General features: G+C 39.4%; 2 protein-coding genes across 2 annotated transcripts; both read right to left on the minus strand.

Annotated features, from left to right (window-relative positions):
- Positions 1-6,317: 6,317 nt before the first annotated feature.
- Positions 6,318-9,908, minus strand: LOC107781600 (receptor-like protein kinase FERONIA). The gene is made up of 2 exons (XM_016602334.2): positions 7,738-9,908; positions 6,318-7,327 (listed from the first exon to the last, which is right to left on the minus strand). The coding sequence occupies exons 1-2, from the start codon at positions 9,638-9,640 to the stop codon at positions 6,606-6,608; spliced, it is 2,625 nt and encodes an 874-aa protein (XP_016457820.1). The 5' UTR covers positions 9,641-9,908; the 3' UTR covers positions 6,318-6,605.
- Positions 9,909-12,986: 3,078 nt separating this feature from the next.
- On the minus strand, positions 12,987-16,339 carry LOC107781599 (receptor-like protein kinase FERONIA). The gene is made up of 2 exons (XM_016602333.2): positions 14,264-16,339; positions 12,987-14,055 (listed from the first exon to the last, which is right to left on the minus strand). The coding sequence occupies exons 1-2, from the start codon at positions 16,173-16,175 to the stop codon at positions 13,328-13,330; spliced, it is 2,640 nt and encodes an 879-aa protein (XP_016457819.1). The 5' UTR covers positions 16,176-16,339; the 3' UTR covers positions 12,987-13,327.
- Between the last annotated feature and the right edge of the window lie 527 nt (positions 16,340-16,866).

Raw genomic sequence — 16,866 nt, forward strand, 5'->3', positions numbered from 1 at the left:
TCAATCTCCCGATCATGCGAGGCGGTGATAGTCATTGGCGCTCGACTTGATTGGCCCCTACTTGGAACATCCTTATCTTCATGATATGGCTTAAGCATGCTGGCATGGAAGACAGGGTAGATCTTAAGATACGATGGCATGTCAAGCTTGTATGAGATCTTGCCTACCTTGGCAACGATCTTAAATAGACCCTCATACTTGTGAATCAGATTCTGATGCATGCCCCATAGTGCCTTGAACTGTCTTGGGTTAAACTTCACCATGACCATGTACCCAACTCTATAGTATGTGGGACGCCGCTTACGGTCCGCAAACTTCTTCATCTTCTTAGCTGCCTTATCCAAGTAGGACTTAGCAGTGTCGAGCTGCTCCTCTCATCTTTTGGCCATATGATAAGCCCCCAAACTCTTTCCCTCGAACGCGACTGGTAATGAATGTGAAGTTTGTGGTTGTTGTCCTGTGGCTAGCTCAAATGGTGTCCGCCAAGTGGACTCACTCCGCTGCAAGTTATAAGAGAATTGGGTGATGTCTAGGAGCTTTGCCCAATCTTTCTGATGCACGCTTACATAATGCCTCAAGTAGCATTCTAGTAAGGCATTGACCCATTCCGTTTGTCCATCCGTCTATGGGTGGAAACTAGTAGAAAAATGCAGTTCCGTGCCAAGTATGTCGAACAACTCTCCAAAAGTTTCCAGTGAATCGGGGGTCTCGATCACTGATGATATGCCTTGGTAAGCCCCAATACTTTACCACATTCTTAAAGAATAGCTTGGAGGCTTCCTTAGCTGTGCAACCCGGTAAGGCAGGCATGAAGGTGGAATATTTGGAAAATCTATCCACGACCACTATAATAGTACCATAACCGTCAAACTTCGGTAGGCAAGTGATAAAGTCCATAGTCACGCTCTCCCATGGACGCTCTGCAACTGGTAGTGGCTCCAAAAGTCCTCCAGGTTGTTGTTGTTCAACCTTGTCCTGTTGACAGACAAGACAAGTCTACACATAGCACTCTATGTCATCTCGCATGCGTGGCCAATAGTACACTGACTCAACCAAGGCCCTAGTGCGATGTTGACCTGGATGACCAACCCACATTATGTCATGACTCTCCCTTATGATCCATCGTCTAATGTCTCCAAACTTAGGAACGTAGACCCGACGACATGTGGTAAGTAGTAGGCCGTCTTCTATCCAAAACCGCCTCGTCTTGCCTTTGTTAGCTAACTCGATAAGCTGTCTGGCTGCTGGATCATGTTGCATGCCTTCTTTTATAGCCTCCCGAATGTCCCATCTCGTTGAAGTGATTGCAGTAAGCTCGGCTTTCCGCCTCAATACATCGGCTACAATATTACCTTTTCCCGGCTTATACTCCAGCGCATAATCAAACTCGTCTAAGAAATCATGCCACCTAGCCTGCTTTAGTGTGATCTTCTTCTGTGTCTGAAAGTAGATAGTAGCCACATTATCAGTCTTGACCACGAACCTCGACCCGAGCAGATAATGTTTCCATGTACGAAGGCAATGCACAATGGCAGTCATTTCCTTCTCTTGCACCGTGTAATGCCGCTCCGTCTCATTTAACTTGCGGCTCTCAAATGCTATGAGATGCTTATCCTGCATCAGGACACCCCCAATGGAGAAGTTTGAGGCATCTGTGTGCACCTCAAATGTCTTTGGCAAAGTCAGGTAATGCCAAGACTGGCTCCTCTGTTACAGCTGCCTTAAGGCATTCAAACGCCTTTTGACAATGCTCCGTCCAAACCCATGGCTTGTTCTTCTTTAGCAACTCAGTCAATGGTGCGGCCTTTGCTGAGTATCCACTGATGAACTGACGATAGTAGTTAACAAGGCCAAGGAAGGATCTCAACTCAGTTACCTTTATGGGTGCCTCCCACTCCTGGATAACATGTACCTTAGATTCGTCCATGCGTAGCTCGCCATTGCTAATGACATGGCCCAAGAAGTGCACCTTTGATTGTGCAAACTCGCACTTCTCTCTCTTGATGTATAGCTCGTTCTCCCGCAAGACTTGGAAAACCTTCGTTAAGTGCTCCATGTGTTCCTCCAAGGTGTTGTTTGAGATGACTATGTCATCCAGGTAGACTACCACGAACTGATCAAGGTAGGGATGAAACTTGTTCATAAGGGTGCAAAATGTAGTCGGTGCATTGGTTAAGCCGAAGGGCATCGCCAACCACTCAAAGGCTCCATATCTCGTCACACATGCTGTCTTTGGCTCATCCCCTTCCGTAATGCGAACCTGGTAGTAGCCCTTTCGAAGATCCACCTTGGTAAAGTACTTGGCTTGCCCAAGTCTATCGAACAAATCAACAATGAGCGAGATCTGGTACTTATTCTTCATTGTAACCTTATTAAGTGCTCGGTAGTCTATGCACAAGCGCAACGATCCATCCTTATTCTTCTGGAACAACATTGGTGCACCGAAAGGTGCCTTTGATGGGCGAATGTGACCAGTATCCAGCAACTCTTTCAATTGTTTTTTGAGCTCCTCCAGCTCGGGCGGTGCCATACGATATGGGGAAAATGCGGGTGGCTTAGCCCCTGGCTCCAACTCAATCTTCTGATCCACCTCTCGCCTAGGCAGCAAGTGCTTAGGTAACTCCTCGGGCATGACATCTTTGTTCTCCTCAAGCAATTTCTCTATGCAAGGCGGCACTATCTCTTGAAAATTGTTATCTTCCTCTAGACTTGCAATGGTTTCCACGAACGTCGGCTCCCCCTTCTTGATCCCCTTGACAACCTGCATAGCTAAGAGTTGTGCTTGGATCTGTCCATGTGGCATAGTCATTGTAGGTACCATGTATGCAAGAGACGTTGGAGGTAGGGGTCGATTAAATTATGACAATGTCTAAAGAACTCTTGCCCCAATATGATGTCAAAGATATCCATAGTGGTTACGGTAAAGTTTGTCATACCTTTCCAAGTTCTCAATTTGACACCAACTCCCTCAGCTACCCCACGAGCATTCTGTATCTCGGTATTCACGGTTTTGACGCGAGAGTTGGTTGGAGCAAGCTTCAATTCTAGTCTCTTTGCGGCAGCCTCAGTCACGAAATTATGAGTTGCTCCAGTATCCACCATTGCACGAGCGGGCTTGTTGTTGATGGTGAGATCCACGTACTGATTGCCATTCTTGGTAGGTTGGATAACTTACTTCGTGACAACACCAAATAATCTGATCATATCCAATTGTGCGGTTCCCGAACTTTTTCCTTGTGGCTGCTCCTTTCGCTCACGTACCATGGCACTGAGGCTCTTGAGGTCAGGACAATTCCTGAAGCCATGTGGCCCTCCGCATATATAGCATCCCTTCTTCTCGACCTGGGCCTTCTTCTCGACGTAGCCCTGACGGCCACTTGACTTTTTGAAATCTTGAGTCTTGGAGTATTGTTTTTGTATCTCCTTGCCTTTGCCATGGTCTCCCCCACCTTTGACATTGTTAACCTTTGACTCCTTGCCATTGCCTTTGTCGTGCTTGTCATGCCTGAAATCCATTAATGATTCGGCCTCCACTATGGCTTGGTCTATATCAGTGACTTGCCGGCATTGCAACTCCTGCTTAGCCCAATTTTGCAACCCGTCCATGAAGTGGAACAACAAGTCATCATTGGTCAGGTTAGGGATCTGAAGCATAAGGGTACTGAACTCCTTGACATAGTTACGTATGCTCCCTGTTTGCTTCAATTCCCTAAGCTTGCGCCTTGCCTCGTACAAGACATTGTTTGGAAAGAACTGTCGCTTGAACTTCGCTTTGAACTAATCCTATGTGCTAATAGTACATAGACCTTTATCCACGTCGACCATATTCCTTCTCCATCATAGCATGGCAGTCTCTGAGAGCTACAATACCACAGTGTTGATCTTGGCCTCGTCGTCCCTCACTTTCCCATGCCTGAAGTGGTTCTCCAAGTGCTAAAGGAAGTTTTCCACTTCTTGTGCATCATGAACACCGGGGGTTTGGAGCCTCGATCTTGGCCTCCCTCGTCACCACAGCATTGGTGGCTACCTCGGTCACGCCAGCATTGACATGCTCTTTGAGTGACTCTATATTTGCCTTCATAGCATCGATAGTACTCAAAGCCTCCATGAGTCTGCACTCTAAGGCAGTGATGGTTTGCCTTAGTTCCATCTCAGTCCGTGTATGTCCTTCCAAGTCATTTCAGATACTCTCAATCTCTTCAAGAGTGTGCCCCTCAAGAACGTTAAGGGTGTCTTCCACCTTCCCCAAGCGTTGGCCAAAGATCTCAACGGCATCCATACCTGCGTTCATCTTTATCACCCACTCCTTACCGAGCAAGACATCCTCTGGAGGGACCTTTACTTCATCCTCGCTCGCCTCAGTGGCAGATGGTTCTTGGGATGTAAGCACTTCGTTTGACACAACCTCAGGTGGAACCTCCTGGTTCTTGTTGGTGGCATTCCTCTTTTTGCTACGACCGGTCTTGCCAGCAGCATCCTGGATAACGTTGGCTTGGGTGTTGGCAGCGTTAATTTCTCCGTCGTTCGCCATTCCCTTAGTTGAAACCTTCGCTCTGATACCACGTTGTCACGTCCTTAGTTGTTAACTAAGTACACGTGCATCACTTGACAACTCGCTCACGATCTTGCACAACTTGCTCACGTTCTTGCTATGTCAAGTCAGCCTTACTACACTCAAGATCGCTAAAAGAATGGATGAAAGAATACAAGAGAATTGTTAAAGGAAGCTTTGTATTAGAGAAAACTTGAATTGTTTGCTTGATGAATTACAAATGAGTGCCCTATTAATTATTATACAAGTCCTTGATATTTACAAGATAAGGGCTTTCTCTAGAATTCTCTACAAGCCTAGAAGATTCCAAGGACTTTCTTAGCAAATCCATAAGGATCTAGGTTCTTCATAAGGAAATGTCCATACCTCTCTAGAATCTTCTCACAAATGCTAGCCTTCTTCTTATGTAAGCTTCCACATGGCATTAATATATTCCAAATGGCACCTATGTGGCATGATGACATGGCGGGTCATCATACAAGGGTAAATTAAGTATATCATATCGGGTTATCGGTTAAACTGATGATGAAATTGGACAAACCGATAACTCGTTAGTCATATAGTTCCAAATCGTTCCAAACCATTAATCCAATAACATGGTACTTCCAAACAAGTAACACTTTTTTCGATTCGGATTATCGTTTAGAATAGCACATCACAATTCACATCCATGATATTGTTTTGTTCGGATTATCATGGATGTGATATCTTTACCAAACTGAGATGTTTGGATTATACAAACTTTTATTTAAGTTTGTATATATATATATAATAGTCAAATTAATATATATTTATTTCATCTCAAACATGGGTGTTCATAACAAATTTTTGACACGAAAAATAGGTGTCATTACAAAAGAATAAAGTAATTTTATCAATCAATTGTGAGTACAATTTTGTTCTCCCTTGATTAATCTCTTCTGATTATCTTCGTGATTCGTGCGTTTCTCGAACGTAGGATGATGCGGACTTTCTTGGATGTATCTGATATCCATGAAAATATGTTGTGGATATTAATAATTATCCAGCCACATCTTGATCTATTTGTGAGTATCCCGTGAGTTTATGGGATATTCAAGATGATCTCCAGAGCTAGATTTACAACTGGTAATTGAAAAATAGTCACAGTTTTAAAAGTAATTAAAATTTAACAACTTTTTCATGTAAAGATAAAATCTGAACAAAAACACCCTTAAAAATTCGGAAAACAATTTAGCATAATATGTTGGAGTTCGAAATTTAACATATGAGATTCTAGCATAATGTGATGGAATTTCATGATGTACTAGAGTTCCAACATAATATGCTGGAAATTCATACGCAGAAGCTTCAATGTTCAGTAAATTACGCCGGAACATTTCGTGTGCTGGAGTTCCAACATAATATGCTGGAAGTTTATGTGCAGGAGCTCCATAATCCAGCATATTATTATGTTGGAACTTTTCATGTTTCAGCAAAATAATGATTATTTTTTAATGACTTTACAAATGCTGACTATTTTTTAATTACCAATCCGAAAATTGACTAGCTTGTGCTATTTTTTATTGTACTAACTCATAAACATTAATCTTAAATTTGCCTCCGCAAGCTATCCCTTGAGAAGAAAGAAAAGTTTGCAAATTATTAAACAAAAGAGGCATGTACCTCCACAGAATATAAACATTAATCTTAAATTCTTTTTACGACATCAACTTTCTCTCTTAATTTTTTGAAAAAGTTGTAGATCCCTACATTTCATATGTGTCTACCATAACGATTAATCAAATAAGAAAAAAATTTAATGAAACTTTATTATAGCTATATACTTTCAAATATTCACTACAATTCATCGTTATTCTAAGGAAATTAACTCGACAAAGGGAAAGAAGAAGAGAGGAAAAGGCTGACAATATGTATCTTATCAAACTTGTGTATATGACCTTAGCTTGATCCTACAATTGGTCATGGTAGCACTATTACTTTTCGAATAGGACCTTAAACTTGATCACCAAAACCTGGAAAAAAAAAAAAAAAAACTCATACATGAAACTTTAGCATACCGATCTTAACAATCTCATCGGCCCAAGGGATTCACGATCTCAGAGAAAATGGCGACGTTCTTCATTCTTTTTGACACAGATGTACCACTGCTTGCCAACTTTCTTTCAACTTCACCGGAACCTGAAAAAACCTCATCTTCATCGCTCGACATATTGGCATCACCATTAGTAATCAGGCAAAAAGACGAGCTAGGCGCGTATATGTATCCTTCTAACTCGTGACCTCTATTATCTGCAGCCTCTTGAAGTTGTAATGCAAATTCTAGAGTCCTTACAACATCATCCATTGATGGCCTTTGGACCCCTTGATCCCTCAAGCAACGGTATGCCAATTCTGCAAACTTGCTTAAACATTCTGGGGCAATTTGACCTTGCAAGTTAGGATCAATGATTTGTTCAAGATTCCTTTTTCTACAGCCCCTGCAAGCCCACTCTGCCAAATTCACTTGGCCTTTTGGCAAGTTAGGAATTATTGCTGGCCTAGCACACAACACTTCAAACAGAACTACCCCAAAAGAATACACGTCTGATTTTTCTGTCAATTGTTGTCGCTTGTAGTATTCAGGGTCTACGTACCCAAAACTTCCTTTCACAGCCGTGCTAATGTGAGTAATATCTGTCCCACCAAGTGGACCTACTTTGGACAATCCAAAATCTGATACCTTGGCCAACCATTTATCGTCCAATAAGATGTTAGTTGACTTGACATCACGGTGGATGATCATGTTTTTGGTACCTGTAGCAGCAAAATCAACTCATTTTTCAAGTAATCCACTCAAGTGTAAATGTATTGGGTTATGATTTGACCCAATTAATTAGGTAAATTCGAAATGACTCATCAAACTAATGGATTAAAACATATCAATTAGTGAAACACAACAGGTCAAAATGCAACTCAAACATACAAAACCCAATTTGGAGATCTAGAATTACGATTATGTAAATTTGGAAAAATAATCTAATAATTTAAGAAAAATAAATTAGCTTTCATATTTTAAGAAAACAAAACAAAAACGGAGATTGAGTCATGTTGTGCGAACTGACATTGACCTGTTCTGAGCCAAGCCAACAGATATTGAACGGGCTGTATCATGACCTGTTTTGCAAATGTAACCTATTTTGACTCATCTGGATTTAACAACTTACCCGAATGGAGGTAATACAATCCTTTTGCTGCACCAATGCAAATGTCAAGGCGTTTCTTCCATGGAAGAGGAATATTATCTGTATTGTACAAGTGATCACGGAGGGTTCCATGAGCCATGTAATCATAAACCAATATCATCTCATTGTTATCATCACAATAACCAATTAAGGACACCAGATGTCGGTGCCTTAGCTTCGATGATAGCATCTCAATCTCTGCCTGGAACTCGCGAACCCCTTGCCTTGATGAAGGATTCAATCTCTTCACTGCAACTATGGTTGTACCATTATCGAGGAATCCTTTATAAACATTACCAAAGCCTCCATAGCCAATCACAAAGTTGTCATCAAAATTGTCTGTTGCATTTTTTATCTCTTTTAGTAAAAAGTGTCGGCACAGATCGGATGATAAGCCTGAGCCGCCAGTCATTTGCGTGCACTTTGATGACTTGGGAACACTTGTAGCAGATTCTTTTCCCCCATTCCATCGCCGTAAAATTAAGAGACCCAGAATTGAGAAAACAAAAATTCCGCCAATCACACCTGGGATGATAGCAACGATGATATGCGATGATTTTTTCTTTTTGTTGATTGGTGGTGAATTGATCGGAACTTGTAAGAGTGATTCAGGATTTGGCACGGCCAAATTTCCAATTGTGTCATTCAATTTGAAAATTTCTAAGCCATTTAAGATTGCATTAGCATACACAGCTTTTGTTTCCATGTTAGGGCGCAATTCAAGCAACACATCTTCCTTGCTTCGCCGGCCATCTGTGTCTCTCACATACACCACATAGTCTCTGTAAACCGGGATTCTCCTGCCGCCGCTCCATTGTATTACATCAGCCAATTCCTCTGCCGTTTGGTTTCCAATGGATATATCAAAAACCCGATAATTCGCATCCTTAATTTCCAGCTGAAACTCACAAAAATGGAGCCTGAACAGATAGTAGAACCCAGAATCTAATGGGAATGTCCAATCCAGGCGTTGGCTGTAATTGGCCATTGTCCTAGAGGTTGTGTAAACTACGGTTGGCGTAGTATAAGCGGGGGTTTGAGAAGTGTAAGTGATGGGGACATCTAAATGTAGAGTTCTAAAACCAAGTCCAACAACAAAATTCTGATCTGCAGCCCATTCACGATACATCCCCGTATCCTCTGTGCTACTAACCAGATTGCCTCCGACGTTCAGCCTGTATAAAGTTTCAAGAGCAGTGCTGTTATTGATGTAATAAAAATTATTCCGCCCCTGTACCAATTTGATGCCATATTCGTCTCCGCGGATATAAAGATCAGTTGGCATGGAAACAATCTCAATCCCGTTAACAAAAGCATAAGAGTTTGGTGAAGGAGAAAAAGTTATATTGAGTATTTGACTTTCATCAACATGGATGACGTATTCTTTTCGAATTGCTTTACTAGACTCATCATCATCACTAGCAGAGACAGTGAGGAAAGCGCTGAAGTTACTCAAGAGAGTGACATGATTAGCAGTAACAGAGAAAAAGGATTCAGATTTATTGAATCCAGAGTAGTCGGTCGGATAAAAATAGAGACGGAGGAATTTAGTGCCAGGGGAAACAATGAAATTGTAGGTGAATTGAGATTGGAAAATACGGGCACTCATATAATAGACTCTAGTGACCTGTCCAGAAGCGTTGGCTGTTGTAGATATGCTTGAAAAATCTGAAGGTAAGGAATCTGGATAGTTGGCATCAGTACTCCATAGACGGTCTTCGTCTATAGCGTCTGATGATGCGCCACAGTTGAGCAAGAAATGGACTGTGGCATTGTACTGTGGCCTGAGAGCCATAGTGACTGTCGTGAGATGTAATAGGACAAAGGAAAGCAAAGCAATGGCTACCATGGTGTTGCTAGTAAAATTTCTGTATTTGGCTACCATGGCATTTTTATGACTTCTTTGACAATCAACAATTATACTGCACAATTGCCAAGACTTGATTGTTGACTCTCAATTCACTTGAGTTATTTCTAATTTTCCATTTGGTTGAAAGCTGCCGTTCCGAGACTATTTCCTTAGTCATTGGTCGTTTTATTTACTTTATTGTTTAAGTTTTGTTAAGAAGAAATATCTTAATAACTTGTTGTAATCAGTTCAATTGAATTGATGGTGTAAAATTTCTTTAATATTATCAAGTATATTATTTTTAAGTTATTTCAGTCCAAGTTGGAGGTCTGTTAGTGTGAGGGGTAAGAGTGAGCCAAAAAACTAACTAGTGCAGAGATTGTGGTAAGATTGGCGAAATATGTTTCTGTTCGAATACTTCTGACTATCATAAATCAAGAAAAAATAAAGTCGATCAGTGAATGCAAAGTATCATTGCTCACTACTATTACCATATATATATGTTGGACACTAATTCAACCAGAAAAAATGAATATCTATGAAATGGAGAGAAGTAGGAATTAAGTGTACCACTTAGCAGGTTCAGTAAGTAGTTTATACTTTGCATTTCCATTCAATTTGATATTTACAACGAGGGAATACTCCTGTTATGTCTGAGTATGGCCTAAATTAAAAATCAACACCCGCTAAATTTCTTGATGGAGAACAAAAAAGAAGGTAAAAGTAGCAAATAGCCAGTTTACACAGAATATTCTTGTTGCTTAATTTCTTTTTCTTTAATTATAAAGCATCACATCTTTTTAATTATCACTTCACTCTAATTATCATTAGAATATTATAGTGAGTGAATATTCAGAAACATATTTCTCGCCAAATCTTCACCAAACAAACGGAAGGAAAGAGAATAGAACACAATCAATTTTCTTTTATAAACCTTTTTTTATGCCTCCCAGGAGCTATCCACTTTGCTTTCTTGGTGACTCGAACCCGCAATCTCACAATTAGCGATGGAGAATGCTTACCACTTGAGCAACCTTCTCTTGTCGAACATAACCAAGTTTGGTTCTATATGTTGGGTTTTAAAGATAAAATCTCCAACACGTTATATATGCCGGAGTTGATTACTTGGAGAAGCTTGAACTCTGGCATTATGTGCTGAAGTTTTTCCATATTTTAGTTAAGAGTCTACATTTGAATTTGTGATTGTTTTTCAATATATGTCTGAAATTCTAAAGGGCTTCTACTTAGGAATTAGCAAATATGTCTTGAATTTTAAATTTTCAAGACACAATCCTGAATTACTCTGAAACTAAGATTTTTAATGCAAATTTTCAGGACAAAATAAATATTGGTTAATCCCTAAATAGCAGCCTTAAGAATGGATGTTTGTGCACTTTCCCCTAAAGTGGACACTCAGTACCATTTTTACTAAGAAGATCTACTAACTGGACTGTCGAAACAACCTGTTGGGCTGATCTATAACCTTATTTACTGTTTTGGGCTAGTTTTTGAATGTTGCCCACGGACTAACGAGTCACAAAAGGGCCTAAAATCTATTAGCAAGAAGGCGACAACTCATGTTCCTCGTCTCGTCTAATGTCTACTACTTCCACTCTTACATTTTATACGAATCCACGTATGATAACACTATTTTTTTTTTTTTTGATTTATCTCAACAAAAATAACATATTAATGACATGCTCTTATAGCCATAAAAATATCATGACATATTTAAGAACTCTATCTCGATGTCTATAAACTAACATTCTCACAAAAGGTAGGTAGCTTATAGCAAGGGAAATTGATAATATGCCGGGTTCATTAGATTCTACCACTGCGAGGCTCAGTTGCTTTTGTTCCATTACTCAAATCATTCAATGCATTTAGAGCTATTTAAGTTGCCAACTATCAAGTAGCAGATTAAGTGCAGTAAGTAGAATACAATATATGAAGTGTTTTTGAGGAGGACTTGAGGGAGATGTCATGAAGTTAATTACTGTGGCAACTGGCAACTCTTAGTTGTTGGTGATATGCTTTTCATCTACGTCCTCAAATAAATGGTTTAACTCATTGAAGGATTGAGATATTAATTAATGATCCAAGAGTTGAACTAGTCAACGAATGATGAAGAAAGATGCAAAGTTATGAATTAAAAATGGGGACCATAAACCCAAGAAAAAGACATGGAAAAAAAAGGCGAGGAAAACTTGTTAATTGGATAGTCTATCTTTTCTTGTAGGCCATGGAAACGACTTGTCTTAACACGTATTAGGCGTTTGACATAATTTTCTTACCCTATTTGGTTTTTCTATTTGTTGAAGGAAATGACAATATAATTAACTTAATTAGGTTTTTCTTTTTGTAGAAGGAAATTATAATTCTCATATACTTGGCTAGTCCTTTTTCTTGTAGGAAAAGGTTTGGAGTTCTATAAATTGAAGATTCGTGCTTCTCATTCAGTAGCATCCACAATGTAGCCATAGGGGGCTTGAGAGTCTTGTTTAGAGGGAGAACTTTACGGGACAAGTGTTAGTGTGTCACTTGTGTTTGCCTCTTCGTAAGGTTGTTCTCTCGATATTTTGTACTCTCTTTTTATATAGTGGATTGCTCATTTCAGTGGTGGACGTAGGTCAGTTGACGGAACCACGTTAAATGTTTGTGTCTCTTTTGTTATATTTCTCCTTTGTTGTATGATTTATCGTCGTTCAAGGTTTGCTTTGTTAGCTTCCGTATGACACTTGATTTTTACTTCCTAACAGTACTAAGTTGCCTTTCATTTTCATAGTCTGTTATTTTCCGTTCAATAATTCCAGTGGAGCCATCGGCCAGATATAGACATATTTCACATACACGTGAAATGAAAGGCATATATTGGGTGATTTTTCTTCAGAATTTGGATGATTCTTTGTTACTCATATTTTGATCAGACTTTTCAACACTTAATGAGTTGTAAGACATTAACTTTTTCTTTTGATAATTTTGTGAAAAAAGTTGCGGAGCCCTACATGTTCATATTTAAATACGTGTAACGACACATCAAATAATTAAGAGTCATAAATTTCAGGTAGGGAAAAAAATTAATTACCCGTAATTACTACTTCCACCCCTATAGTGCCATGTTTATTGGGTCTAAGACAAACAAACAAAACGAAGAAGAAAAGTAGAAGTCACTCATTTATTACTGGGCCATGAACATGATATAGCAACCTTTTCTTGTTCCTATTCATTTTATGTTGTTTCCTTTTCTTGATATGATTTATTTTCTTCTGCTTAAAAGTCTTCTCCGTATGGCAGTATGCCAGACATATACTTTAGAATAAATTCTCAAACCACCTAACCTTATTAACTCGACATTAGTCGTTTATCCAATAATTAATGGAACTTTATTCTACCCAAGAAAAAATAGTAAAACTTTATAATAGCTATATAATTCCAAAATATTCGCTACAATTCATTGATATTATAAGGAAATTTACTCAACAAAGGAAAAAGAAAAAAGAGAAGATCTAATATTTAATTCATCAGTTTGTAACAATCTCATTGACCAGATGGATTCAGGATCTCAGAGAAAATGGTGTCGCACGCTATTCAATTTATCACTATAACAACATGTCATGGATGTAGCACTACTTTTCGAGTTGGAAACTAACTTGAAGCGGAAAACCCCGTCATTTTCCAGAAGAGCGCGCTAATATGTAACTTATCGTGCTACCCATAACAATTTCATCTGCCTAATGGATTTCGAATCTCAGAGAAAATAGTGCCACTCTTCAATTTGTCACTACTGGTCATGGAGCTACCACTGCTTGTCCACTTGCCTCCAACTTCACCTGAACCTGAAAAAGCCTCACTTTCATCTGTCGATATATTGGTTTGATCATTCAAAATCATGGGGAGAGAAGGGCTAGCCGGGTAGCTGTACCCTTCCACTGTGTGACCTCTATTATCTGCAGCTTCTTGAAGTTGTAATGCAAATTCTAAAGTCCACACAACATCACTCATTGGTGGCCTTTGGACCCCTTGATCCTTCAAACAACTAGATGCTACTTCTGCAAACTTGCTTAAACACTCTGGTGCAATTTGTCCTTCCAAACAAGGATCAATTATCTGATCAAGATTCCCTTTTCTACAGCACCTACAAGCCCAATCAGCCAAATTCACTTGGCCTTTTGGCAAGTTTTGAATTATTGCTGGCCTAGCGCACAACACTTCAAATAGTACCACTCCAAAGGAATACACATCTGATTTTTCTGTCAATTGTTGTCGCTTGTAGTATTCAGGGTCTAAGTACCCAAAACTTCCTTTCACCGCCGTGCTAACGTGAGTAATATCTGTCCCACCAAGCGGACCAACTTTGGACAATCCAAAATCTGACACCTTAGCGACCCATTTATCGTCCAATAAAATGTTAGTCGACTTGACATCTCGGTGAATGATGGTGTGCTTTGTACCTATTAAATTAATTTCAGAATCATAACAACTATACTTTATCAAATAGTATAACAATAAAGTCACTAATTTTACCCGCTATAAACCACAAAACCTACCAATCATCATGGCAACTTTAAGCTTAAAGTGGATTAAATTACTTCAACATGAAAAATAATAGACTTTTATCATTGTAAAGTTTAGTGACGATAGTTGAAATTAACCATATACCTGTATGGAGATAACACAATCCTTTTGCTGCGCCAATACAAATCTCAAGGCGTTTCTTCCATGGAAGAGGAACATTATTAGATCTGTACAAGTGATCGCGTAGGGTTCCATGAGTCATGTAATCATAAACCAAGATCATCTCATAGTTATCATCACAATAACCAATCAAGGACACCAGATGCAAATGCCTTAGCTTCGATAGCATCTCAATCTCTGTTTGGAACTCGCGAGCTCCTTGCTTTGACGAAGGATTCAGTCTCTTGACTGCAACAATGGTTGTACCATTGTCTATGCACCCTTTATACACATTACCAAAACCTCCATAGCCAATCACAAAATTGTCATCAAAATTGCCTGTTGCGGCTTTAATCTCATCTAATAAAAAGTGTCTGCACAAATCGGACGGTAGCGTTGATGAGCCTGAGCGGCCGGTCTTTTGAGTTGACTCCGACTTAATTGACATCCACGATGTCTTTGTAACGCTTCCACCGGAATCTTTCCCACTTTTCCGTCGACGGAAAATAAAAAACCCCAGAATTGAGAGAACAGCTAATGCGCTAATCACACCTGCAATGACATAAATAACGGTATGCGATGATTTTTTATCTTTGTTGATTGGTGGTGAATTAATCGGAACTTGTAAGTGCGATTCAGGATTTGGCACGGCCAGATTTCCATGTGTGTCATTCAATTTGAAAATTTCTAAGCCATTTAAGATAGCATTAGCATACACAGCTTTTGTTTCCATGTTAGGGCGCAATTCAAGCACTTCATCTTCCTTGCTTCGCCGGCCATCTGTGTCTCTCACATACACCACGTAGTCTCTGTAAACCGGGATTCTCCAGCCGCCGCTCCATTGTATTACATCAGCCAATTCCTCTGCCGTTTGGTTTCCAATGGATATATCAAAAACCCGATAATTCGCATCCTTAATTTCCAGCTGAAACTCACAAAAATGGAGCCTGAACAGATAGTAGAACCCAGAATCTAATGGGAATGTCCAATCCAGGCGTTGGCTGTAATTGGCCATTGTCCTAGAGGTTGTGTAAACTATTGTTGGCGCAGTATAAGCCGGGGTTTGAGAAGTGTAAGTAATGGGGACATCTAAATGTGGAGTTTGAAAACCAAGTGCAACAACAAAATTCTGATCTGCAGCCCATTCGCGATACATCCCTGTATCCTCTTTGCTGGAAACCAAATTGCCTCCCACGTTCAGTCTGTACAAAGTTTCAAGAGCAGTGCTACTATTGATGTAATAAAAATTATTCTGCCCCTGTACCAATTTGATGCCATATTCGTCTCCGCGTATGTAAAGATCAGTTGGTATGGAAACAATCTCAATCCCATTAACAAAAGCATAAGAGTTTGGTGAAGGAGAAAAAGTAATATTTAGTCTCTGACTTTCATCAACATTGACGACGTATTCTTTTCGAATTGCTTTATTTGACTCATCAGCACTAGCAGAGACAGTGAGGAAAGCGCTGAAGTTACTCAAGAGAGTGACATGATTAGCAGTAACAGAGAAAAAGGATTCAGATTTATTGAAGCGGCCGCCAGAGTAATCGGCTGGGTGAAAATAGAGACGAAGGAATTTGGTGCCAGGGGAAACAGGGAAAGTGTAGGTGAATTGAGATTTGAAAATACGAGCATTCATATAAGGGACTGTAGTGACAGAGCCTTGTTCAGAAGCTATGGCCGGTGTGGATATGGTTGTAAAGTTGGAAGGTAAGAGATTTGTGAAGTGGATATCAGTATTCCATAGACGGTCATCTTCGTCTGTGGCGTCTGATGATGCGCCACAGTTGAGCAAGAAATGGACTGTGGCATTGTACTGTGATGATGTAACAGAAACAGTAGCAGCCACGAAACTTAATAATAGCAGAAAGGAAACGAAAGAAATGGTGGTTGCCATGGTGGTGTTATGAATTGAATTTTTGTGTTTGTGTATAGAGATATTATATGTTCAGAGTCGAACAGTTAGAGAGACTAGAGAGCAATGGCCAAGACTTGTGTGTTGACTCTTAAGTTATTTCTGTTTAATTTCTAATTTTCTATGGTTGAAAGCCGACGTTGAGCGAGACCGACGCCTTAGTCATTGGTCGTTTTATTTACTTTATTATAGTGCTACTAGTTATGTACAAAAAGAAAGTAGCTTTAAATTGTATTGATATGGTATTGGGCTATTGTCTCTACTATTAATTAAACCCCTTTCTATTTATCATATTAAGAGAAGTTTAAAGTATTCGTTAACTGTTATGAAATATAATTCAAAGTAACAATATGGAACAAAAAAATAAAAGTAATTTAGTAAAATATGAACAAGAAATGGAGATACAGAGAAGGAAGAGATTTCTTCTTCAATTGTGTGTGTCTTTCCATTGCAATTACATAGCCTTTTATAGGCATAAAAAGTAAAAATGATGGACATAAAGTAGGATATTTAATCTTTAAGTTATTCACAACATGGGCATCCAATGTAGTATCCAATGTACAAACTATTCATAACACTCCCACTTGGATGTCCATGTAAGATAATGTGCCTCATTAAGAACTTACAAAAAAAATATTGGGATGTACATAGTTATTTATAATATGCATTGCTT

Source organism: Nicotiana tabacum, chromosome 3, assembly GCF_000715075.1.
Source record: "Nicotiana tabacum cultivar K326 chromosome 3, ASM71507v2, whole genome shotgun sequence".
NCBI lineage: Eukaryota > Viridiplantae > Streptophyta > Magnoliopsida > Solanales > Solanaceae > Nicotiana > Nicotiana tabacum.